The sequence below is a fragment of the Terrapene carolina genome, unplaced genomic scaffold (genome assembly GCF_002925995.2).
Source record: "Terrapene carolina triunguis isolate 2854851 unplaced genomic scaffold, T_m_triunguis-2.0 Scaffold620, whole genome shotgun sequence".
Lineage (NCBI taxonomy): Eukaryota > Metazoa > Chordata > Testudines > Emydidae > Terrapene > Terrapene triunguis.
The window spans coordinates 500,279-523,404 of NW_020664971.1; the positions used below are offsets into that span (position 1 = coordinate 500,279).

General features: G+C 49.5%; 1 protein-coding gene across 1 annotated transcript in view; it reads right to left on the bottom strand.

Annotated features, from left to right (window-relative positions):
• Positions 1 to 4,868: 4,868 nt before the first annotated feature.
• TBL2 (transducin beta like 2) overlaps positions 4,869 to 23,126 on the bottom strand; it is a 20,769-nt gene continuing 2,511 nt past the window's right edge. The window contains exons 2-7 of the mRNA XM_024209348.3: positions 21,933 to 22,063; positions 20,366 to 20,550; positions 19,258 to 19,409; positions 7,219 to 7,345; positions 6,030 to 6,182; positions 4,869 to 5,447 (exon numbers count right to left, since the gene is read on the bottom strand). Coding sequence (XP_024065116.1) covers positions 4,991 to 5,447; positions 6,030 to 6,182; positions 7,219 to 7,345; positions 19,258 to 19,409; positions 20,366 to 20,550; positions 21,933 to 22,063 — 1,205 coding nt within the window. The 3' untranslated portion in view covers positions 4,869 to 4,990. The remainder of the gene's footprint in view (positions 5,448 to 6,029; positions 6,183 to 7,218; positions 7,346 to 19,257; positions 19,410 to 20,365; positions 20,551 to 21,932; positions 22,064 to 23,126) is intronic.

Consider the following 23,126-nt stretch of genomic DNA (forward strand, 5'->3'; position numbering starts at 1 on the left):
TGATTATAAGTCAAAGCATAAGAAGTCAGAGTGGTTACCAAAGGAAAATAAAATATAAGCATGCAATCTAAACTCTCAACCCTATTAGACTGGGAAGCAACTAGATTAAGCAGTTTTTCTCACCCCACTGGATATTGCAGTCCTTAATATACAGGTTTGTTCCTTAAACCTGGGCCAATCTCCTGTGTTGGAGTCTTGTCTTTTTCTCAGTGTCCTGGTTGCTTGCAGTAGAGGTGGGGCAGGAGAAGGGCCTCATATGTGTCCACTCTGTTTTATACCGTCAGTCCATGTGCTTGTGGAACACAAGTCCAAGCATATCTGTGGGGTATTGCTGAGTCTCTCCCAGCAAAGTTGAGCAATTCCCCAGGTGGGGCCTCGTGCAGGTGAGTCACTGCATTGTAGCTCCCTTGCTGAACAACGGCTGTTCATGGGTTGTTTCACACCCCGCCCGGGCTTTGGTTACTTTCCTTGCTGTTGCCTCTGGGGAGCTAATAGCACTGGTCTACAATTTTTGAGAAGTCGTCTGCTTCAGAGATAAAATGTGCTATTTATTATGTATTTTGATGTACTGAATTCAAATATGACAATTAAAACAACTGATTGGCTACTGTTTCTAAGATATTTAAGTTTTTACATTTTATGTCTATGTATATTGTGTAGATAGTAGAGTTTTAATCATAAATTGTAAACCTAGGTCTTTTAATGTGTTTATGGTTGCTTTACATGATAATATTTCACCTGTCCTGTTTATGTAACACTTTAAAAATCAGCAAAAGGGTTATATCAATAAAAATTATGAAACAAAAGGCAAAAAACTATTATGTACATAGTTTAGTCCTATTCAGTGTCTACTCGGCGCTTCTTGGCTTGTCTCTTGTATTCATTAAATGGAGCATCTCTTGTCACTGTCCAGCAATAGTCTGCAAGCATTGATGGGCTCCATTTGCCCTGATAGCGTTTCTCCATTGTTGCAATGTCCTGGTGAAATCGCTCGCCGTGCTCGTCGCTCACTGCTCCGCAGTTCGGTGGAAAAAAATCTAGATGAGAGTGCAAAAAATGTATCTTTAGTGACACGTTGCAACCAAGGCTTTTGTATGCCTTGAGGAGGTTTTCCACCAACAACCTGTAGTTGTCTGCCTTGTTGTTTCCGAGCAAATTTATTGCCACAAACTGGAAGGCTTTCCATGCCGTCTTTTCCTTGCCACGCAGTGCATGGTCAAATGCATCATCTCGAAGTTCACGAATCTGAGGACCAACAAAGACACCTTCCTTTATCTTAGCTTCACTTAACCTTGGAAATTTTCCACGGAGGTACTTGAAAGCTGCTGGTGTTTTGTCAACGGCCTTGACAAAGTTCTTCATCAGACCCAGCTTGATGTGTAAGGGTGGTACAAAATCTTCCTTGATTCAACAAGTGGTGGATGCTGAACACTTTTCCTCCCAGGCTCCAATGACTGTCGGAGTGGCCAATCTTTCTTGATGTAGTGGGAATCTCTTGCACGACTATCCCATTCGCAGAGAAAACAGCAGTACTTTGTGTATCCAGTCTGCAAGAGAGCAGCAACCTTCAAATCGCCACAAAGCTGCCACTGATGTTGGTCATAGTTTATGCACCTCAAAAGTTGTTTCATGTTGTCATAGGTTTCCTTCATATGGACTGCATGACCAACTGGAATTGATGGCAAAACATTGCCATTATGCAGTAAAACAGTTTTAAGACTCGTCTTCGATGAATCAGTGAACAGTCTCCACTCAACTGGATCGTGAACCATGTTGAGGGCTGCCATCACACCACTGATGATGTTGCAGGCTACACGATCACCTTCCATGAAGAAGAATGGGACAAGATCCTTTTGACGGTCACGGAACATGGAAACCCTAACATCACCTGCCAGGAGATTCCACTGCTGTAGTCTGGAGCCCAACAGCTCTGCCTTACTCTTGGGTAGTTCCAAATCCCTGACAAGGTCATTCAGTTCACCTTGTGTTATGAGGTGTGGTTCAGAGGAGGAGGATGGGAGAAAATGTGGGTCCTGTGACATTGATGGTTCAGGACCAGAAGTTTCATCCTCTTCCTCGTCTGACTCAAGTGAGAATGATTCTGGTGCATCAGGAACCGGCAGTCCTTCTCTGTGGGGTACTGGGCGTATAACTGATGGAATGTTTGGATAATGCACAGTCCACTTTTTCTTCTTTGACACACCTTTCCCAACTGGAGGCAACATGCAGAAGTAACAATTGCTGGTATGATCTGTTGGCTCTCTCCAAATCATTGCCACTGCAAAAGGCATAGATTTCCTTTTCCTGTTCAACCACTGGCGAAGATTTGTTGCACAAGTGTTGCAGCATATGTGTGGGGCCCACCTCTTGTCCTGATCTCCAATTTTGCAGCCAAAATAAAGGTGATAGGCTTTCTTAACCATAGTGGTTATACTGCGCTTTTGTGATGCAAAAGTCACTTCACCACAAACATAGCAGAAGTTATCTGCACTGTTCACACAAGTACGAGGCATTTCTGCTCACTTTGGCTAAACAGAAATGTGTCCCTTTGCAAAATCAAACACTGACAAATAAGAGAGCACGACACTGTATGATTTCTAGAGCTGATATAGGGCAATTTGTTCAGCAGAGCGATGTAAGCTTCGTTATGATTGGATCATCCATGACTTCTAGGAATAACATGATCCAATTCATATCATGTATGATGCAATACCAGCTTCAGATTGCATCATTCATTGTTTTGCCTAAAAAGCAAGTACTGTCCAAACCCAGTCATAGATTTATTCATAGATCCAGTCAAAGATGTATTTTAGTCATTTCTGGTTTAAATTGAGATCCCTTCCCTTTATAACTCACTTATCCTCCGCCATTCCCAAGTCAAGGGAATGACCCAATAGCATATCTTGAAAACTAGAGCCAATTTTAAGCATCATTTTCGTTCTCAGTGACCCAGAATTAGTAAAGTTTGACTACATTTATTTCAGAAGCATTTTGGCTGTAGAACAGTGTAGCTGGCTGATTCCCCCAATTTACAGCATGTTTTAGTGACAATCAATCATAGAATATCAGGGTTGAAAGGGACCTCAAGAGGTCTAGTCCAACCCCCTGCTCAAAGCAGGATCAATCCCCAGACAGATTTTTTTACCCCAGTTCCCGAAATGGCCCCCTCAAGGATTGAACTCGCAACCCTGGGTTTAGCAGGCCAATGCTCAAACCACTGAGCTATCCCTCCCCCCCATAGAATGGGAAGGGACCCTGAAAGGTCATCAAGTCTAGCCCCCTGCCTTCACTAGGAGGACCAAGTACTGATTTTGCCCCAGATCCCTAAGTGGACCCCTCAAGGATTGAACTCACAACCCTGGGTTTAACAGGCCAATGCTCAAGCCACTGAGCTATGCCTCTCCCCCCGCCCCCCACTACACAATTCTTATAACTTCATATGCATTAATGATAGAGAAATGACTTTCAGCAGATCATAACCTTTCCCCTGATATCTTACAAGGCATGCTTTATATGTAAGATCACGATTATATGAAAATGAGGAATATGGGGCATTCTCCCCCTCAAGGTATAGAACAGGGGTAGGCAACCTTTCAGAAGTGGTGTGCCGAGTCTTCATTTATTCACTTTAATTTAAGGTTTCGCATGCCGGTAATACATGTTAACGTTTTTTAGAAGGTGTCTCTCTCTAAGTCTGGGGTGTGTGTGGAGGTGCAGGGCAGAAGGCTGAGTGTTGGGGGGAGGTCAGCGCAGAGGGCTGAGTGTTGGGGGTGACTCGAGGTCAGGGCAGAGGGCTGGGGTGTGTGTGGGGGGTGCAGGGCAGAGGGCTGGGGTGCTCGGCTCGTGGGGGTGCTCCCAGCCCCTGCTCTGAGCGGCTCATGGCAGGGGGCTGGGAGGGATATGCCCTGTTCCACCCCCTTCCCCAAGGCCCGTCCCTACCCCGCTTCCCCCTCCCCCTCGCAAGGGCCATCTCCGGCAGGGAGGAGGAGGGGCCAGAATGCACCACGCTGCGGGAAGAAGCAGGGGAGGGGGAGAAGCTTGGCTGCTGCAGGACCAAGCTTCCCCCCTCCCCTGCTTCTTCCCCCAGCGTGGCGCTTTCCAGCCCCTCCTCCTCCTCTCACCGGGCAGGCAGCGTGCCACTCAAAATTGGCACGCGTGCCGTAGGTTGCCGACCCCTGGTATAGAATGTCACAGTCACCCAATGCTATTACATTTCAATACTTGTACAAATTTATTCAATTTTGTTTGCCCTTTAAATTGTTTTTGTGAAGCTTAGAGGTCACAAAGAAATCCAATTTTATGTCTTGAAAGAATACATAGAGTCATTAAACTAACAGAAACAAATGCAAATGTCTATTAAATGCAGCTCCTCTCCATTCCCTCTCCCCCAGGAGAAAGCTGTATGCATAGCATGTGCGTGTGTGGGTTAGTTAGTGAGCTGTGTGTTGTTTGGGAAGACGAAGTCAAAGAAATGGGTCTTGCATTTGAACAACAGCTGTACATATTTCTAGTTCTTGTGAGAGTTCAATACAGTCTGGAGCAATCCCCTAAGAAGGCCCATCTCCTGCATGGACGAGCTTCACCTCCGATAGACAGTTCCATTGCTCCTGAGGAGTGGCACTGACAAGCCCCTTCTAACTTCCTCACACAAAACCAATCCTCCATTTGGCACAAAATCTCTCACGCTGTGGCTCAGGCTTGAGGTGCAGTTTATTAGTAGTCTTCCTTCTCTCAGTTCTCCTCCCCAGGCAGCTAATTCGCAGCACGGAGCCCCACTAACCCCCCCAGACGAAGTAAAAGGCACCAGCCACTCAGCTCTGTAACTCTCCATTCAACTCTGTACAGAAACAACACAAGGCAACCGCAAGGAGGGGTCAGGCTGTCAGTAAACTCTTTTATTACAACACATTCAGTTATTAAAAACCCACCACGCAGAGCATGAGGCTCCCTGACCTGGAAGAGTCTGCACATACCCATTTCCCAGAGAAGTTTAGTCCTTCTTGGCATAGATACTGTCCAGCGCATTCTGGGCATCTGTGATCTGCTGCTGCAGTCTCTCTCTGGTAGCCTCATTAGTAGTTTTTTTCAGCATGCCTTTCATTTCTTCCACAACAGCCCGATAACCCGCCGTGTTATGGAACACCCGGATGGCCCGGTCCCCACACGACACAAGGTAGCGACTGTTAATGTCGAAGGCTAAGTCCGTGATGTACTCTCCATGGACGTTGACAAAGTGCTCCTCCTTCTCCCCCCTCCGGGTGTTGTACACAGTGATGCTGGTGCTGCTAGAAATGGCCAGCACACGAGCATCAGGGGACAGGGCAATGCGACAAGGCTCCATCACTTCACATTTCCCTGTCAGGAGCAGATAAGGATCTTGTTGCTTCTTGTATTCTACATCTGTGTCCCACAGCTTCCACGTGCCATCCTTCGAAACGGTCACCATCCTATGGCAGGAGAGAGCATACACGTCATAGCTGCAAAGAGACTAGGCAGCACCATTCCTCTCTCCACCCTCACAAACCACAGCCCCTGTTATGGAACAGAAAGAAGGAACAACTCTCCTGAACAGTGCAGACTGCAAGTAGAGAGCAGCTGACCCCATTATCTGGGGAGAGGGGAAGGTTAGTGCTCATAAAAGCAATTCCCTTCAAACATGAGCATATGGGCCTGTCACCAATTGGGTCAAAACTGAAGGAACAGGAAATCTCAAATGTTAATATAAACGAGAGTTTTCATTCTCCATCCAAGTGGGGAAGAATGGCTATGTACCGAGGTTAGTGCAATCTGTCTGGAGTGGGGGAGGAAGAAGTGGGACCCTGCCTGGTGCAGTCTCCATGCTGGCTCAGAGATTTGCTGCCATGGATTCCTTTTCCCAAGCTTCCTATTTGTCAGGATGGACAGAGTTTTGGGGCACACTGCCGAGAAAGGGGAGTCCATACAGGCTTACTGCTCCTATACATTAGGAGGGGCCAGCTAACAAGCCACAAGGGCATGGGATACTGATATTTTTCAGGGTAGCTCCTTACCGTCTGGAGTCATTGGAGAAAGAGAAGGAGTACACGCCAGCAGTATGGCCCTTCAGCTCAAAGGCCCTGGTCACCTCCCGGAAGTCTCCTCCCTTGCCAAAGCACACCTCCCATACCTTCACATCAGGGGTGAAACCACATGATGCTACAAACCTGGGGAGGGGAGAGAGAGCATGTGTGTTCATCAGTTATGCCAGCCCAGTCACTAAGCATCTCCCAGGCCTGTGACAGCGCCAGCATGATTCCATTTTTGGATCCCTCCTAAACAAACTGAAGGAATAAAAAGCAACCAGCTGGGGGTGCCAAAAAGTGTGTATAAGAAAGCATTCAGGGTGCTGGCTGATCCTGTGTGGAGATGTGAATCACAGCTTGGGTCACACGGAAAATTAATTTCACCTGCCACCAAGAAGTCACTGCAGTGACAGGTGAATGGCAATCCCAAGGGGTCAGTATGGGACAGGACGATGCAGAGAGACCACTCCAAATAAAGGAAATCCTGGCATTGCATGTTTCTAGCCCAGCGAAAGGGGAGCACAAACACCTGCCCTCAGGGGTCAGGATCCTCTAGTGCCTAAGCTTGGAGGCTGATGAGCTCATGGCCTCACTGGTGAGAGATCATTACAGAGTGATCTTGGTTAATGGACAATGTCCACTATGAAAAATCACATTTCCATCAGAAGATTTGGTAAAAGTAACCCCTACAATGTTCTTAAACTTGAAAAAAAAAACAGCAACACATCTGCACCTCCGACAGCACAAGTCTAGTCAGTCTCAGATCTGATGACATACTGCTAACTACGTTCTTGAAGACTGGGAAAGAGTGTAACAGCAGCAGCAATGCTGAAGGTGAACAGGCAGCAAGCAGGTGTAGAAAGGGAAGGAAAGATGAGCCAGAACATGCCTGGTGGTACCACTTTTAGACCTGCCCAAAGGCCCTTCTAAACAAGCAGGAGAACATAACCTTCCATAACTTCTCAAAAGGTTTTTAGGAGTAGGATGTACTGTTTAAAAGTGAATCTATTGAAATTTAAAAATTAATCAACTGCAAACAATTCAAGTTGATGATGCCCCTTTGGGGAAGGAGTGAGGCTCCTAGCCTGTTTTATTTCTTGTGCCCCTCACACTCCCCGATGGGAGCAGATAGCATCCTGATCCCCCATCCCCTTGGCAGCAGTCTTGTGTTCCTCACCGCCCACAAGGAGATACAGCTGCAAAGGCGTTGTTCATCTGGTTAGTGTTGATGTTGGCCAGGACTTCACCCTTCAGGTCCCAGATCAGGATGGTTGTGTCACTGGAAGCTGTCATGATGAACTTCCCTAGGGAATGAAGGACAAAGATTAGTAGTCTCCCAAGTCTAGTGTTAGTCTAGCCACACAGAAGAACATGCTAGCAGCCAAGCAGTCATATCACTCAAGCTTCCTGTGGGCTGTCCCACCAACCACCAGGAGAGGAATGTCTAGTCTAGAAAGCGATCCATTCCCAGACATCAGGGAGGGGAAGAAAAAAGCAAAAGAACTCCCCAATTCTGAGAGCTGTGGGGTGGGGGAGAGATCCACTCTGAGCTCCCCTCTTCCTGGATGCAATGGCAGAGAGAGGCACAAGGCTGGCAAATGCTCATTGAGAGGCAGTTTCAGCTGCTCTTGGACCAAAACTCTCCCCTCTGAGCAGGACCCCTGCACTTGACTGGGCTTAACATTTTTTTTGGAGCGGGGGCAGGAGTTGTAAAGAACAGGGCAGGAACTAAAGGTCCCAAATGCTTCTGCCCCTGGGCATGCTCCTTTTTGTAGCTAAGCAGACCATGGGCTTTCTGCATTCAGCCAGATAAAGCTTTCCCATAGTGCACAGAATATGCCAACCAGAGTCTACAAACTTCAGTGACATAAGGCTTTAAGTGTGTCCTCCTTGCTCATCAGTCTTGAAGATCACTTGCAAGAAGGCTCAGTCCCTGAGTCTGCATTGATACTCAGTCCCTTTAGTTTCCACAGGGTGCACCAGGCTAGGAAGGGTTGACTTTGAAATAAGACAGTTACCTTTGTCCATAACGTGTTCTTCGAGATGTGAAGAACTTAGGTGTGTGTGCTCGCCACATGCACCGGTGCCAGAAGTTTCCCCTCAGCAATATCCGTAGGGGACCGGCTCTGGCGCCCCTGGAATGGCGCGCACATGTCACAGTATATAGAGCGCTGCCAGCCCCTTCCACCTTCAGTTCCTTCTTTCTGGAAACTCTGACAGTGGGGAAGGAGGGCGGGTCATTGAACGGACATGAGCAACACATCTTGAAGAACACCAGTTACGGAAAAAGGTAACTGTCTTTTCTTCTTTGAGTGATTGCTCACGTCCATTCAACTTAGGTGACTCCAAGCAGTACCCCTGGAGGCGGGTAAGGAGTTCACGGACATGTAGATTGCAACACAGCTCTGCCAAACCCAGCATTGTCCTTGGCCTGTTGCATGATGGCACAGTGGGCCGTGAACATGTGTACCAAGGACCACGTCGCAGCTTTACAGATGTCCTGGATTGGAACACGTGCCAGGAAGACCTCTGAGGATGCCTGTGCTATAGTCGAGTGGGCTTTGACGATCGGCAGCAGCGGGGCCCCTGCCAGCTCGTAACAAGTCCTTATGCAAGAGGTAATCCAGTTAGAAATCCTCTTCATGGACACTGGGAGACCCTTCATCCTATCAACTGTAGAGATGAAAAGCTGAGTCAACCTACGGAAAGGCTTTGTCCGATCTAGGTAGAAAGTCAGGGCCTTTCTTATGTCCAAAGCATGGAGGCGCCTCTCTTCACTAGTCTCATGGGGCTTAGGGCAGAAGTCCGGAAGGAAGATGTCCTGGCACATGTGGAGAGTAGACACCACCTTGGGAAGGAAGGCCGGGTGGGGCCGGAGTTGGACCTTGTCCTTATAGAAGACCACGTACAGCAGTTCTGAGGTCAGGGCACGCAGCTCAGAAACTCACCGCGCCGACGTCACCAGGAAAGCTATCTTCCATGATAGGTGAGACAGGGAGCACAAGGCCAAAGGGTGGGCCCGTGAGCCTGGACAGAACCAAGCTGAGATCCCACTGAGGGACCGGGGACCGAACTTGAGGAAAAAGTCTCTCGAGATCTCTGAGGAGCCTGAACGTCATGTCATGGGAGAACACCATCTGCCCCTGGACAGGTGGATGAAAGGCGGAAATGGCCGCCAGATGCACTTTGATAGAGGAGTGTGCCAGGCCCTGGTTCCTCAAATGAAGCAGGTAGCTTAAGATCGACTGCACTGAAGAATGCGAAGGAGAGATGCCCCGTTCAGCCGCCCAGTGGGAAAACCTCATCCATTTTGCTGGGTAGGTCTGTCTAGTCGAGGGTTTTCTACTCCGCAGGAGGACCTGCTGGACCCCCTCCGAACAGGTCCATTCTTCAGGGTTCAGCCACGCAGCATCAACTTTCCGGCAAGTTAAAGTATGGGCTGGATTAATGGACTATAAGGTGGATAGAAAGCTGGCTAGATCGTTGGGCTCAATAGGTGATCAATGGCTCCATGTCTAGTTGGCAGCAGGTATCAAGCGGAGTGCCCCAAGGATCGGTTTTGTTCAATATTTTCATTAATGATCTGGAGGATGGCGTGGACTGCACTCTCAGCAAATTTGCAGATGACACTAAACTGGAAGGAGTGGTAGATATGCTGGAGGGTAGGGATAGGATACAGAGGGGCCTAGACAAATTAGAGGATTGGGCCAAAAGAAATCTGATGAGGTTCAACAAGGACAAGTGCAGAGTCCTGCACTTAGGACGGAAGAATCCCAGGCACTGCTACAGACTAGGGACCGAATGGCTAGGCAGCAGTTCTGCAGAACAGGACCTAGGGGTTACAGTGGACTAGAAGCTGGATATGAGTCAACAGTGTGCTCTTGTTGCCAAGAAGGCTAACGGCATTTTGGGCTGTATAAGTAGGGGCATTGCCAGCAGATTGAGGGATGTGATCGTTCCCCTCTATTTGACATTGGTGAGGCCTCATCTGGAGTACTGTGTCCAGTTTTGGGCCCCACACTACAAGAAGGATGTGGAAAAACTGGAAAGAGTCCAGCGGAGGGCAACAAAAATGATTAGGGGGCTGGAGCACATGACTTATGAGGAGAGGCTGAGGGAACTGGGATTGTTTAGTCTGCAGAAGAGAAGAATGAGAAAGGATTTGATAGCTGCTTTCAACTACCTAAAGGGGGTTCCAAAGAGGATGGATCTAGACTGTTCTCAGTGGTAGCAGATTACAGAACAAGGAGTAATGGTCTCAAGTTGCAGTGGGGGAGGTTTAGGTTGGATATTAGGAAAAACTTTTTCACTAGGAAGGAGGTAAAGCACTGGAATGGGTTACCTAGGGAAGTGGTGGAATCTCCTTCCTTAGAGGTTTTTAAGGCCCGGCTTGACAAAGCCCTGGCTGGGATGATGTAGTTGGGGATTGGTCCTGCTTTGGGCAGGGGGTTGGACTAGATGACCTCTTAAGGTCCCTTCCAACCGTGATATTCTATGATTCTATGACGCGAGGTCAGGGTGCAAGAGGCAACCGTGGTCCTGTAGCAGCAAGTCTGGCCGGTCCAGCAGGGGCCACGGGAAGACCGCTGCCAAGCTCAACAGTGTGCCGAACCAATGTTGGCGCGGCCACGTTGGAGCAATCATAACTTGGGCCCTGTCTCTCTTGACTTTCGCCAGGACTCCGCTGACGAGCGGGATCAGAGGGAACGTGTACATCAGGCTTACCACCCAGGATAGGAGGAAGGCATCGGAGAGGGAGATCCCCACCTCTGGAAGATTGCGCAGGCTACCTCTGGGTGGAGCGCCCACTCGTGATGAGAGAAGAAGTCCCTGCTTAGGTGATCCGCTAACGTGTTCTTGACTCCCGGGAGATGACACGCTTCTAGATGGATTCCGTGGTTGATGCAGAAGTCCCAAAGATGGAGTGCCTCTTGGCATAGGGCTGAGGCTCAAGCTTCCCCCGTGTGTTGATATAGAACATCGAGGCTGTGTTGTCTGTCAAGATTGTGACCACTCTGCCCAACAGGTGAGGAAGGAAGACTGCGCACGCCCTGCGGACCATCCTGAGCTCTTTGACATTTATGTGTAATGTCATCTCTTCTGGGGACCATGTACCCTGAGTCTGGAGATCGCTAAGGTGCGCCCCCCAACCAAGATCCAAGGCATCCGAGACCAACTTGGCCGAGTGGGGAGTGCTGTCGAAGGGGACTCCTTCCAGGACATTCCCGGGGTCGGACCACCATGGGAGCGAGGTGAGTATCGTTGCAGGAATGGTGACGGACTTTTCCAGGTGGTGCCTGGACTGGGAGTAGAACCATTGCTGCAGGGGTCGCATCCGGAGCCTGGCATGGAGCACAACATACGTGCATGCCACCATATGACCTAGGAGGCACAGGCAAACCCTGGCTGTGGTCAGGGGAAAACGCAGAGACTTCTGCAATGAGGTCCGCTAATGCCCTGAACCTCGCCAGCAGCAGGAACGCTCTGGGGGAGGCTGAGTCAAGCACCGCTCTGGATGAACTGCGGTCTCTGTACCGGAACTGACGTGGATTTTGTGTTGTTCACCAACAGCCGAGGCGATGGCACGTGCCCACAGCACCGCAACGTCCCCTTGGACCTGGAGTTGCCCTTGAGAAGCCAGTTGTCGAGATGCAGGTAGATCTGGATATCCCAATGTCTGAAGTAAGCCGCCACCACTGGCAGGCACTTGGTAAATACCCATGGTGCTGTCACTAGGCCAAACGGAAGGACCGCGAATGGATAGTGGTTGGGACCTACCATGAACCGAAGGAAGTGTCTGTGTCCCTCAAAGATGGCGATATGGAAGTATGCATCTTTCAGATTGAGAGCTGCGTACCATTCTCCCAGATCTAGGGAGGGGGATGGAGGAGGCCAGGGAGACCATGCAGAACTTCAGTTTCGCTAAGTAGTGGTTCAAGCCCCACAGGTCTAGTATGGGCCACAGACCACCCTTGGCCTTGGGGATTAAAAAGTATCGGGAATAGAACCCCTTGTTCCTGTACTCCACAGGAACTACCTCCACCGCACCCAGCTGCAGTAGATCCTCTGCCTCCTGTGCGAGAAGACTCATGAGAAGGGTCCCTGAAGAGGGAGGGTAGAACATAACTGAAGGGTGTAACCCTGCACCACCATATTGAGGACCCATCAGTCCGATGTTATAGACGCCCATGCAGGGAGGAAGGAAAAAAACAGAGGGGAGGAAGGATCCGGGGAAACAGGCCGAAAGGTCGCCCTCAGGCATACCCTCAAAACGGGTACTTGCCCGTCTGCTTACTGCGGGTCAAGCCTGACTGTGATGTAGACAATGGTTGGTGGCCAGGGCGCCTCTTGTAACCCCTGGATTTTTTTTACGGGGAGGCTCCTGGCAAGGGTGGCTCCCCTGGCTCTGAGGCTGCTGCGGCTTAAACCGCTTGTGGGCAGGGCAAGGGATGTAAAGGCCCAGTGTTTTCAGGGTCGTGCGGGAATCTTTCAGGCCATGAAGTTTATTGTCTGTCTGTTCTGCGAACAGGGTGTGCCCGTCGAAAGGGAGGTCTTGCATTGACTGCTGAGCCTCTGAGGAAAGACCAGAGAGGAGCAGCCAAGAAGCCCTGAACAATGAGATGGCCAATGCCATGGTACGGGCGGCGGTGTCCACTGTGTCCAACACTGTTTGGAGAGTTGCTCTGGCCACAGTTGAGCCCTAATCCAGGATCACCAGAAACTTCTTCCTCGAGGCCTCAGGAAGGGCGCTCTTGAACTTGGTCATGGCCTGCCACATATTAAAATCATAGCGGCCTAGGAGGGCCTGATGGTTGGCCACCCGCAACTGTAGACTGGAGAACAAATAAACTTTACGCCCAAACAAGTCTAGTCTCCCTGAGTCTTTATTCTTAGGGGTAACCCCCGGTTGACCTTGTCTCTCCCTGTGGTTGACTGCCTCTACCACTAAAGAATTGGGAGTAGGGTGGGTATAAAGGTATTCGTGACCCTTGGTTGGCACAAAAGTACTTGTGCTCTGCCCTCTTGGAGATCGGAGGCAAGGAGGAGAGGGTTTGCCAGAGGGCATTTGTAATTTTTGTGACCCCCGGATGTAGGAGCAAAGCTACCCTGGCCGGGGCTATGGGGCAGAGAATATCAAAGAGAGAGTCTGCGGGTTCCTCTAACTTCTCTGCCTGGAGGCTCAAGTTGGCAGCGACCCTCTTTAACAGCTCCTGATGCATCTTAGCATCATCCTGGGGAACAGGTGGAGGGGGCCCCACTATAACCTCATCTGGCGACGATGAGGAGGAAGCCAGTACCAAGGGTCCTCCGCAACCAGAGGTGGTCCAACAGCTTGCTCGCCCACTTCCTCCTGTGCCTTCGGGGTGCCTGCAGCCGAGGCCTCTTGAACTAGAGGGGAACGGGGGAGGGAGGTAGCCAGTCTCTCCAAAGCTCTGGATACCGAGCAGGCAGCCTGGGAGGGCTGAGTGAACCCCCATGAGTTCCATGGGTACCACTGTGCCGGCCACGGAGTCGGAGGCCACGGGGCCAGCTGTGGTGCTGTCAATGTAGTCTGCACCGTAGATATCGGAGCTTGTCCCGCAGCTAGGGAACCTTGCTCCGAACCTGAGCTAGAGCCGAGCGGTCGCACCCTGCGACCAAGACAGGGCTGAGAGGTGGCTCTGTCCCAATCAGTACCGGTCCCCCTCCCGGAGTTGGATCTGGCTGACTTCGACGAGCGCCTGGATCGGGGCCTCAGCGACCGGCAGCACTCGGTGGATCCGCAACGGCCCTGGGCTGGCAATCTACACCTCACGCTTGACGAGCGGTACCGGGAACCAGAGCGGGCTTGGCATCGTGAAGATGCAGCCGCATGCAGTGATGCTGCCCTTGAGGATCGGCAACGGTCCGGAGAACGGTACCATCAGTCCCTCAAACTGTTCCTGGAGCAGTACCAGTGCTGCGGAGATTCTGGGCACTGACTCTGAAACTCCTGCTGTTGACGCGTGCCTCCAGAGGTCTGCACCCAGTCACTGGCGAGCTGCACCTCGAGTCTCTCTGCCCTTGTCCGAGGTCCGGAGACCAGATGGGGCTGGAAGCTTCTGTCTATCATGGTCAGAAGCGTGTCGGCTGCAATAGGGTGACCGTTGGCGGGATGTCCCTCGGGATGGGGAGTGTTGCCGTAGAGGTGGAGACTGTAGTGGTCCAAGCGTGGGTTTTCCCTGTGACTGGGACCCCACAGAGGCCGGAGTGGGAAGCATGGGGAGGGACAATCTCTTGCACCGCTTGCAGGGCCTCCGGTGTGGATGGCACCTGGAGCTGACAAGGACCTCCGTCACTATCCAGGGTAGTCAGCGGGAAGCAGGCTGGGGTACACCACTCGACCTGAGCTGGGGCCTGAGATCCCGAAAGCGCTGAAGAGGTGCCCGAGACAGGGCCTTGATCCACCCCAGACTTGTCCTTTCCATTGCGGGAAGCTGGAGACCTTCTTTGCCCCGTCTTCTTGGGTTTCTTGACTGGAGCCATGTAAGGGGACTGGTGCCGGCTCACAGATGGTACTGGCAGGGCACTGCACGCCGAGGTCATGGTGCTTGGTGCCGAATCGGAGCGCTACTTCAGCATTGGGGTAAGGGCAGACTCCATAAGGAGAGCTTTCAAGCAAATGTCATGCTCCTCCTTCATCCTGGGCTTGAAGGACTTGCAGATTCTGCACTTATCACTAATGTGACCTTTGCCCAAGCACCGTAAACAACTGTTATGTGGATCACTAATGGGCATGGGCCTTTTACAGCGATCACAGGGCTTAAAGCCTTAATGCCCCATCCCGAGGTGAAGTCCCGTTCGAGACCTACTAAGTCTCTAACTAACAAATAGGGAAACTAAAACTAGAGGGTAACTATATACAATAATATACAAGAGGTAAATGGGTTCAAACGAGAAGCAACAGCGCTAGCTGAAGCAGCAATAGTTCTATGCACCGTCACTGGCGGCAAGAAGGAACTGAGGATGGAGGGGGCTGGCGGTGCCCTATATGCCATGGCATATGTGCGCCACTCCAGGGGGGCGCCAGAGCCAGTCCCCTACAGATACTGCTGAGGGAAAAACATCCGGTACCTGTGCATATGGCAAGCACACACACCTAAGTTGAATGGACATGAGCAATCACTCAAAGAAGAAGCCAATGTACAGGCTGCCATCAGTCTGAATTCTAAGCACTGCCTGGGAAGTCACAGCTTCTTGGGCCTGGCACCTCTCAGAATCCATTGTCAGAGTTGGAGTCTAACGATGCAGTTAAAAGACTTGACTCCCCACAAGAAACTCACACCGACAGGTGCAGGTAATAAAATTGAAGGGACGCTGCCCACTTAAAAGTCATGGATAAAGAAACTGATTTGGTTATACCCATGCTACTAATGCACTGCAGATTGCTGCTGATGCCATTTACTTTGTGTATTTCTCTCAGCTTGGACACAATGAATGTTTCCCATTTGTTCAGAGACAAAAAGTGGGTGACAATCGCTTTTATTGGACCAACTTCTGTTGGTGAGAGAAATAAGCTTTTGAGTTTACACATAGCTCTTCTTCAGGTCTGGGAAACTTACTCAGGCCAGGTCTACACTTAGAACGCTGCATCAGCTCAGCTGCACCACTGTAGCACTTAAGTGAAGATGCTCCTACACCAATGGGAAAGAGCTCTCCCATCGGCGTAGTTAAACCGCCTCCCCGAGAGGAAGTAGCAGCTCTCCCATCGACACAGCACTGTCTACATGGAGGGTTAAGGCCAGTGTAACTATGTCACCCCCCTGAACAACTTAGTTATACTGACATAGCTCTGTAGTGTAGACCTGGCCTCAGAATATCACAGCTAAATACATGGTGGAACACATTGTTTAGGGTTAAGTAGGTAGTTAACCCAAGGGACCATTCAAGGTGAAGTGGCCCATTAACATCCCTCCAATCACAGGGAGGCAAGGAAGGGTGGGAAGAGCAGTGGGGGTGGGGGGTTTATTAGTGGTTTGGTTATAGATTGTTATAAGCAGCCATAAATCCAGTCTCTATTCAGTCCATGATTCCTAGTGTCTAGTAGACTTATGATTTTAAGCTCACGTTTTCAAAGTGTTGTGTAGGTTTCCTTTGAGGATGAGGACTGACAGGTCAGACAGTGACTGCTTTGTGAACAGTGTTCACCCATTGGTGAGAGGTGTTTTTTTTTGTCTGTTACCGTTTTCCCATGTGAGTTTATTTGAGAGCAGTGATTGTCTACTTTGCCCCAATAGCAACTATGTGGATGACTTAGTGCACTGGATGAGGTACACCGCGTGTTGTAATAGGCATGTATAGGACCATGGATCTTGAAAGGTGTGTTGTGGGGGGTTGTTGATCGCTGTAGCAGTGGAGATAGGTCTGCAGGTTTTGCATCTGTTGTTCTGGCAGGGTTTGGTGCTGCTCTGCGTAGGGAGTCCCCTAGGCTGTGGGGAGCTTGTGTCTGATGATGAGCCTGGAGAGGTTATCTGAAGGCTAGAGGAGGGGGTTCAGGAAAGATTTCTTTCAGGATGGGGTCCCCATCGAGTATGGGTTTAATTGTTTGACATGGATTCTAGTTTGGGGTGGTAGATGACAACTAGGGGGATGTGGTCAGAGGGGTTTTTATTTCTGTATTGAAGCAGGTTCTCTCAGGGTATTTAGGTGGCCCATTCCATGATGCTATCTATTTCAATGGTGGAGTGTCCTTGTTTGGTGAAGGCAGTTGTGTGTGTGTTAAGGTATTGGGAGCATTTTCTGTAGTCTCCGAGTGCCTGGCTGTAGATAACAGACAGCTTCACCTTGAATGGTCCCTTGAAATAGATGCTAACTACTTATGCTATTGTATTTAGCTCAGACACTCTGGGTATGGCTACACAGCAATGTAAGCCTAAGCCCCCTTGCATCCACCAATAACACCAATTGTTAATCTAAGGCTCAAACCTAGGGTCCCTGGACCCTACAGGGCTAGAGGGTCTCTGAGCCCTATTGCTTTCCTGTGTGTACGTGGCCCCAGAGGTCCTCTGGATATAGCCCAGAGTTCCTTGGGGCAACTTCCTTAGTCCTCTTCCTGCCATTGCACTCTATTGCAGCAGAAGCCACACCTCCCTCTGCAACTCAGATCAGTGTTCAGCAGACAATGGGTTAACACCAGTCTGCAAGCACACTGGCAGGGTTTTCAATGCAAAGAAGCTTTTAGCAAAGAGAGCTGCTCCCTGGTCACAAGAGCACAGCCAGATTTTGATGCATGACCTCAACACCCTGGCCCACTGTGGGGGTGGTGAGTAGGAGCCAGCCCAGAAACCTCCCTGCAGCCTCCTGTGGTGGTGGCTCCAGCTTCTCCTTGCTGCTGCACAGCGCTTGCTCGGATCAGGGAGCAAAGCTGACCGGTGGGAGATGGCTCCCAGCTGCCAAGGTACTGGAGGTCATCCCTCCCCCAGCATGCTCCCCCTTCTTGCAGGGCCGCTGCTTGGTGCCGCCTTGCTCCTGGGTCCCCCTACCCTCCCTGGGGCTATGTCCAAGGGCACCCACGCAGCGTACCCTGTGAGGGCGGTGAGTGGGAGCCAGTCCCAACACTTCCCCACAGCTTCCCAGGGATCCCTTATCCCTACCTCCCGGGGTGCGGCAGAGATAAGGGAACCCCGTGGGTGCTGGAGTACACTGCACCCCAAACCCTGGGAAAGCTCTTCACCTCTCTGACAGCAGAGAGGTGAAATCTACATTTTATGTCAAACTTGAAGACAGACAAAAATAAATAAAAAGCCAAACAAAAACAATTTCACTAGACATCCCATTTTAAAAATTAATAATAGCAACGTTTCATTTTAATAGTTTGACAGCCCTGGAGATTGATATGCCAATTATCCCCAGACAGGTGCACACGGGCATTTTCCTGCCAATGTGACTCAGCCTAGAGCTGGAGAGCCCAGTTCTCAAGTTAGATGGTAGCTCAGTATAAAGCTGCCTCGAACTGCAGTCATTCTACTGAGACAGCCACCAAAGGAGCTAATTATGCAGTTATGTGCTCCTTATGGCACCAGAGTCCCATCAATAGCACCTCACAGTTAGGAAACAGGGTGGGCAGCAGAGTTTTCCCACAGTGAAACACATTCATAGGGATAGGGTTACTTTGACTTGGGTCTGTGCACTGCACAGCCCTCGGTTTGAGCATGGGACAGAAAATCCCTAGTTTAGGGTTAAAATACAGTGTAGATGCTCAATCCCAGAGTTCTCCGATACAGGTCAGCTGACTCGAGTCCCACTAACTCTAGGCTTACATTGCTGTGTAGACATACCCTCTAAGTTTCCCAGACTTGAAGTAGAGCTCTGTATAAGCTTGCAAGTTTGTCTCTCTCACCAACAGAAGTTGGCCAGTGAAAGATATTACCTCACCCACCTTGTCTCTATAATATCCTGGGACTGACACAGCTACAACATCCCATTTGTTCAGTCAGGTTTGCCCTCAGGTTCTTTGCTGCAATATTTGGGATTCCAACATCACAGCCAAGTGTTGTGTTAAAAACTAACATTTCTCCACAACTCTAAAAAAAAGAAATCCAATGAAAATACTCATTTCACTCTGGAGTCACACACAGAGTCAACAGTGTCCCTTGAAATGCTAGGGCTCCTACAAACAATGATGTGACCTTTCTTGCAGCCACAACTCTGAGCAGGGTCACAAGACATTCAGAGGTAAATCTTAATCCATCAGGACCTGTGTGGATTAACAGTACAGCAGCTGAGGTTCCACCGTTGGGAACAATGTTTTGTTACATGGATCCCAGAAGCTCTCGGTGAGCACTCCCTTCCTCATCCTATCAACCTGCACTTGGAGAAATTCTTACCAGTTAAAAACACATCTGTGTGTCAGAACACAGCATGTACAGTGTTAGAGACCAGTCCTCTTATTAGAACCTCTTTGCAAGCAGAATCTCTGAAGAGTCAAGAAGGGAGAACATATGCAATGGGAAGTGAATTTGAATGTTCCTGGCTGTTATAGGAAGAACTCTCTTTGTGGACATTAAATATATCTACTTAACACATGAGAAGTGGAGACAAGTGTTAAGTGACTTCTCCAAGGTCACTCAGTCAGTTACTGGGCTGGAATTAGATCCGAGGTGTAACCAATGCTCAAACCAGCAGCTGTTGCTCTTCAGAAAGTACAGGGCAGATGGCTCACAAGCCCAGATGAAAGGGGGCAGCCCTGTCTCTGTACCTGTCTCGGCAATTCCGATGTTGATGATGGGGGCTTTGTGCTTCTTTGGGAAGTCCTCAGGGGCTGCAGTGAAAGTGAAGTTGCCATCCTCCTTCTTGGTCATTTTAAAGACACGAATGGTCTCTCCGTTTGCCAGCCAGGTGATGAAGGCTCTGAATGAAGGAAGGACAGTCATTTCCTGTAGCCAACTCCCTTTGTGAGAATGCAAACTGTGACACCTAATGCCCATTTTGATAGTGGTTTTTTGGTGATGCAGGCACCTGCCCACTGGGTATTACACCAAGACCCCCAGCTCATTCCATACAGGTCAAACAGTCAGAAAATAACTTTTGATCCCTACAATCTGGGCTGGATTCAAACCAATAAGGCTACAGCTACATGTAATCAGGCACAACCTAGGAGAGATGGCTGGGGTCATTACTGCAGTTAAGGGGTTTGTCCAGTTTTTATATTTAAAGACCACAGCTTATCATGCTGACCAATATTCTCTTTGTTTCCTTGGGTACAGAGAGATGGGAATACACCTCGCGTCTCATCTTGCACTTCGATTGTAAACCCCTTGAGGCAGAGACTGTCTTTTTGTTGTTTGTACTGCGCCCAGCACAATGGGGGCTGGGTCCATGGCTGGGGCTCTTAGGAGCTACATTAATACAAGTCAAAACAAAGACTCCAGGATCATTTGCCACTTTCTCAGCAGGTTTACATCACGCAAACAGAGTGCAGCTCTGCTCACAGCACTGGCCTGAAAGCCTGGGAAGTGCTGCAGCTCGCCGGCCTGCACAGTTAACCTCCCACTCAAATCCATTTTCCTGTTGCCAGGCCCAGACGGTGGGGTGAGGGAGAAAGAACCTGAAATAGGAACAGGCCAATTCTGAACTCACTAAACCCTGTGAAAAGAGGAACTAATTTTCAGGTGAGGGAATTTACTTGTTCAGATCAGCAAGGATCTAATAAATCTTCAGGGGCAGTGTGCTGGACAAGATCCTGCTCCCCCACTTAGGCCTTTGTAATAAGAAGGGCTATCCTGTCAAGCTAGGAAAAGAAAACCCTTCCTTTGTAAGTCTCCTGCTTTGATTTCCCGGCCCCACCCACAGCAGTCACTTCTCACCTGGAATCTGGGCTGAAGCAGACCAGTGTGGCATGGTCCAGTTCCACATTGGCTCGCATGCAGCGGTGCTCACGCTCCAGGAAGTCTTTGGTGCTCCAGATCCGGACAGTGCGGTCATCAGCGCAGGACACCAAGTACTTGCCATTGCTACTGAAGTCGAGGCAGGTTACGCTCCCACTGTGACCCTGCGGAAAACCAACATGATTAGCACCAGCTTTCTGTGTGATGAATGGAACAGGTAATCTGCCTGTTCCATCTCAGGGTTTCAAGGCCTGCTGAAGGGACCACTGGCCACAGCTGAGACACAGAGAGAGAAAAACATGTACATGAATCCCATCTGCTTCAAGAGCAAAAACCCACAGGACAAAGACCCCCTTCCCGCCCAAACATAGCAACGACTATCCCTAGGTCCTCACACCCATTCTCCTTCCCCCTGCATACTTTTCACAGCTGATTCTCCAGGGCACTGGGCAAGTGAGTCAGAGGGAATGGACCCAGGATTGTGTGTGAAGAATGAGGTGGGCTACAATAGGAAGAATTATAATAATTCCTAGCACTTACACAACGCTAGATCTCAGAGCACTTCCAAAAGGAGTTCGGGATAATTATCCCCATTTTACAGATGGAGAAACTTAGGGTACGTCTTCACTACCCGCCGTATCAGCGGGTAGCAATCGATTTATCCAGGATCGATATATCACATCTCGTTAAGACGCGATATATCGATCCCCGGACACGCTCACCGTCGACTCCGGAACTCCACCAGAGCGAGCGGCGGTAGCGCAGTGGACGGGGGAGCCGCGGCCGTCGATCCCGCGCCGTGTGGACCCCAGGTAATTCGATCCAAGATACTTCGACTTCAGCTACGCTATTCGCGTAGCTGAAGTTGCGTATCTTGGATCGATTCCCCCCCCCTGTGTAGACCAGCCCTTAGGCACAAGGAAGTCAAGATCACTAAGCAGGCCAGTGTTAGAACTGGAAACTGAACCCAGGTCTCCTGAGTCTCAATCCAGTGCCCTCTCCACTAGGCTATATTGCCTCCCAAAAATACCACCAAGCTGTTATATAGCATTTTTCATATCATGTCATGCTACCCCTTGCCTGTGTGACTGCCTACAGCACCTTCCTGCAGCTTGATTTCAGGAGGCAGCTACTGACAAAAGGAGAGACATTACCCATCATTAAGAAACTCTCAGCATTTCAGTGGGGACTGAAGCAGCAGAGAAGAGCCCAGCAGAGGAATGCGGAGGCACTGAGCTCTGTGAGGAGCTGCAGCAATCACAGACTGGGATGGGGACAGGGACATGACAAGAAGTGTTCATTTTCCAAGTTCCCAGGAGGAGCTGCTCAGGGGTCGCAGACATTAAACAAAGCAATCCCAAAGAGGGCACATCCTGGAACGGGCAGGGAACTTGTGCCTCATGCTTGAATGGCAGATCTCTGAGCAGGTGTGTGCAGATGCATGGAAATCTGTTGGTACCTGTCCCCATGCATAACAGTAGGTCAATGTCCATTGCCAGGCAAAAAAAACCAGGTGCTGATGTTCACCAACTGATATGCCAGTTACCTTGAGAGCAGCAGCTAGGAGTGGATGTATGAAGTTGTGTTGCTGGGGCTTATCCTTGCGGCTTCGTTGGTGCTGCTTCTGTCTCTTTAGTCCCGATGTCTGTCTTACTGCTTCCCCATTTACTTTCTGGTCTAGATAAAAACAGGAGGAGGGGGAGAGGCATCAAGGTGATTTCCTGACATCTGTATCTCATTAGGAAACAAAGACAGACAAATCGAGTAAACCAGACCCACCATGCACAGTGGGACACACGAAAGAGTTATGAAGCAGCTCTGATGCTAAGGCATTCCCTAGAAAGCCAGCTCCCTCCTCTTTGCTAAAAGATTCTCACCTGATAGATAGACAGCCCCTAAAAAGATATTCTCATGGTAAAGCAAAATAAATCAGTTGTTCCTAGGAAGGGTGTGGGAAATTAATTGCCCCCTTAACTTGCCCTGAGTTCTCTAGGTATGAAAGCTTGTACGTAACATAAGGAGCAATTGCTTGCACCACTTACTGTTAGAAACATAAAACTGAAACTAGTTAACATACCATGCTATATATATATAATATGCTGGAGTTAGGGTTGAGAGTTTTTACCAGTAATTTACAGATGCAAAGCTGTAGAAGAACATTGTAGTTATATGAAAAAAATCACCACTAGGAACTCAGCCTAGATTCCCCTTCCCATGCTGACTGTATTTCACCAGTCATCCTGCACTCATATCCCTGTCCTTCTCCACATGTGGTATGAGGAAAAAAAAAAAAAAAAGGGCTCTTGGATTTCTACTTGAAGCAAAAATATAACTAAACGAGTCTACTGGTCTCTTTTTATCCTGGACACTAAGGCTGTCCCTAAGCAACAAGAGCAGAGTGTATTTACTGAAGAAAAGAACACAAAACAGGATTATAATGTTAGCGAATTAAACATACACCACTATTCCTAAGAGTCACCTTGCTCCAGGGTGCGATGGAAACGATTTAACTCAGGTTTGCCTGGTACATTATCCTGCTCCACAAGCAGTGACTGAAGCTACATCAAGGTGACATACTGCATTCCCAATTATGAGGACTGACATTAATACTCAATAGCTTCTGGGGCCCAGACCCCAGAAACAGATAGAAGACTTCTCTCCGGAAGGAAGAAAGCACTCACACCCAGGCCAGCAGATCTGGATCTTCCTACAGGTGGGTCATGACACCCAGGCCCAGCCA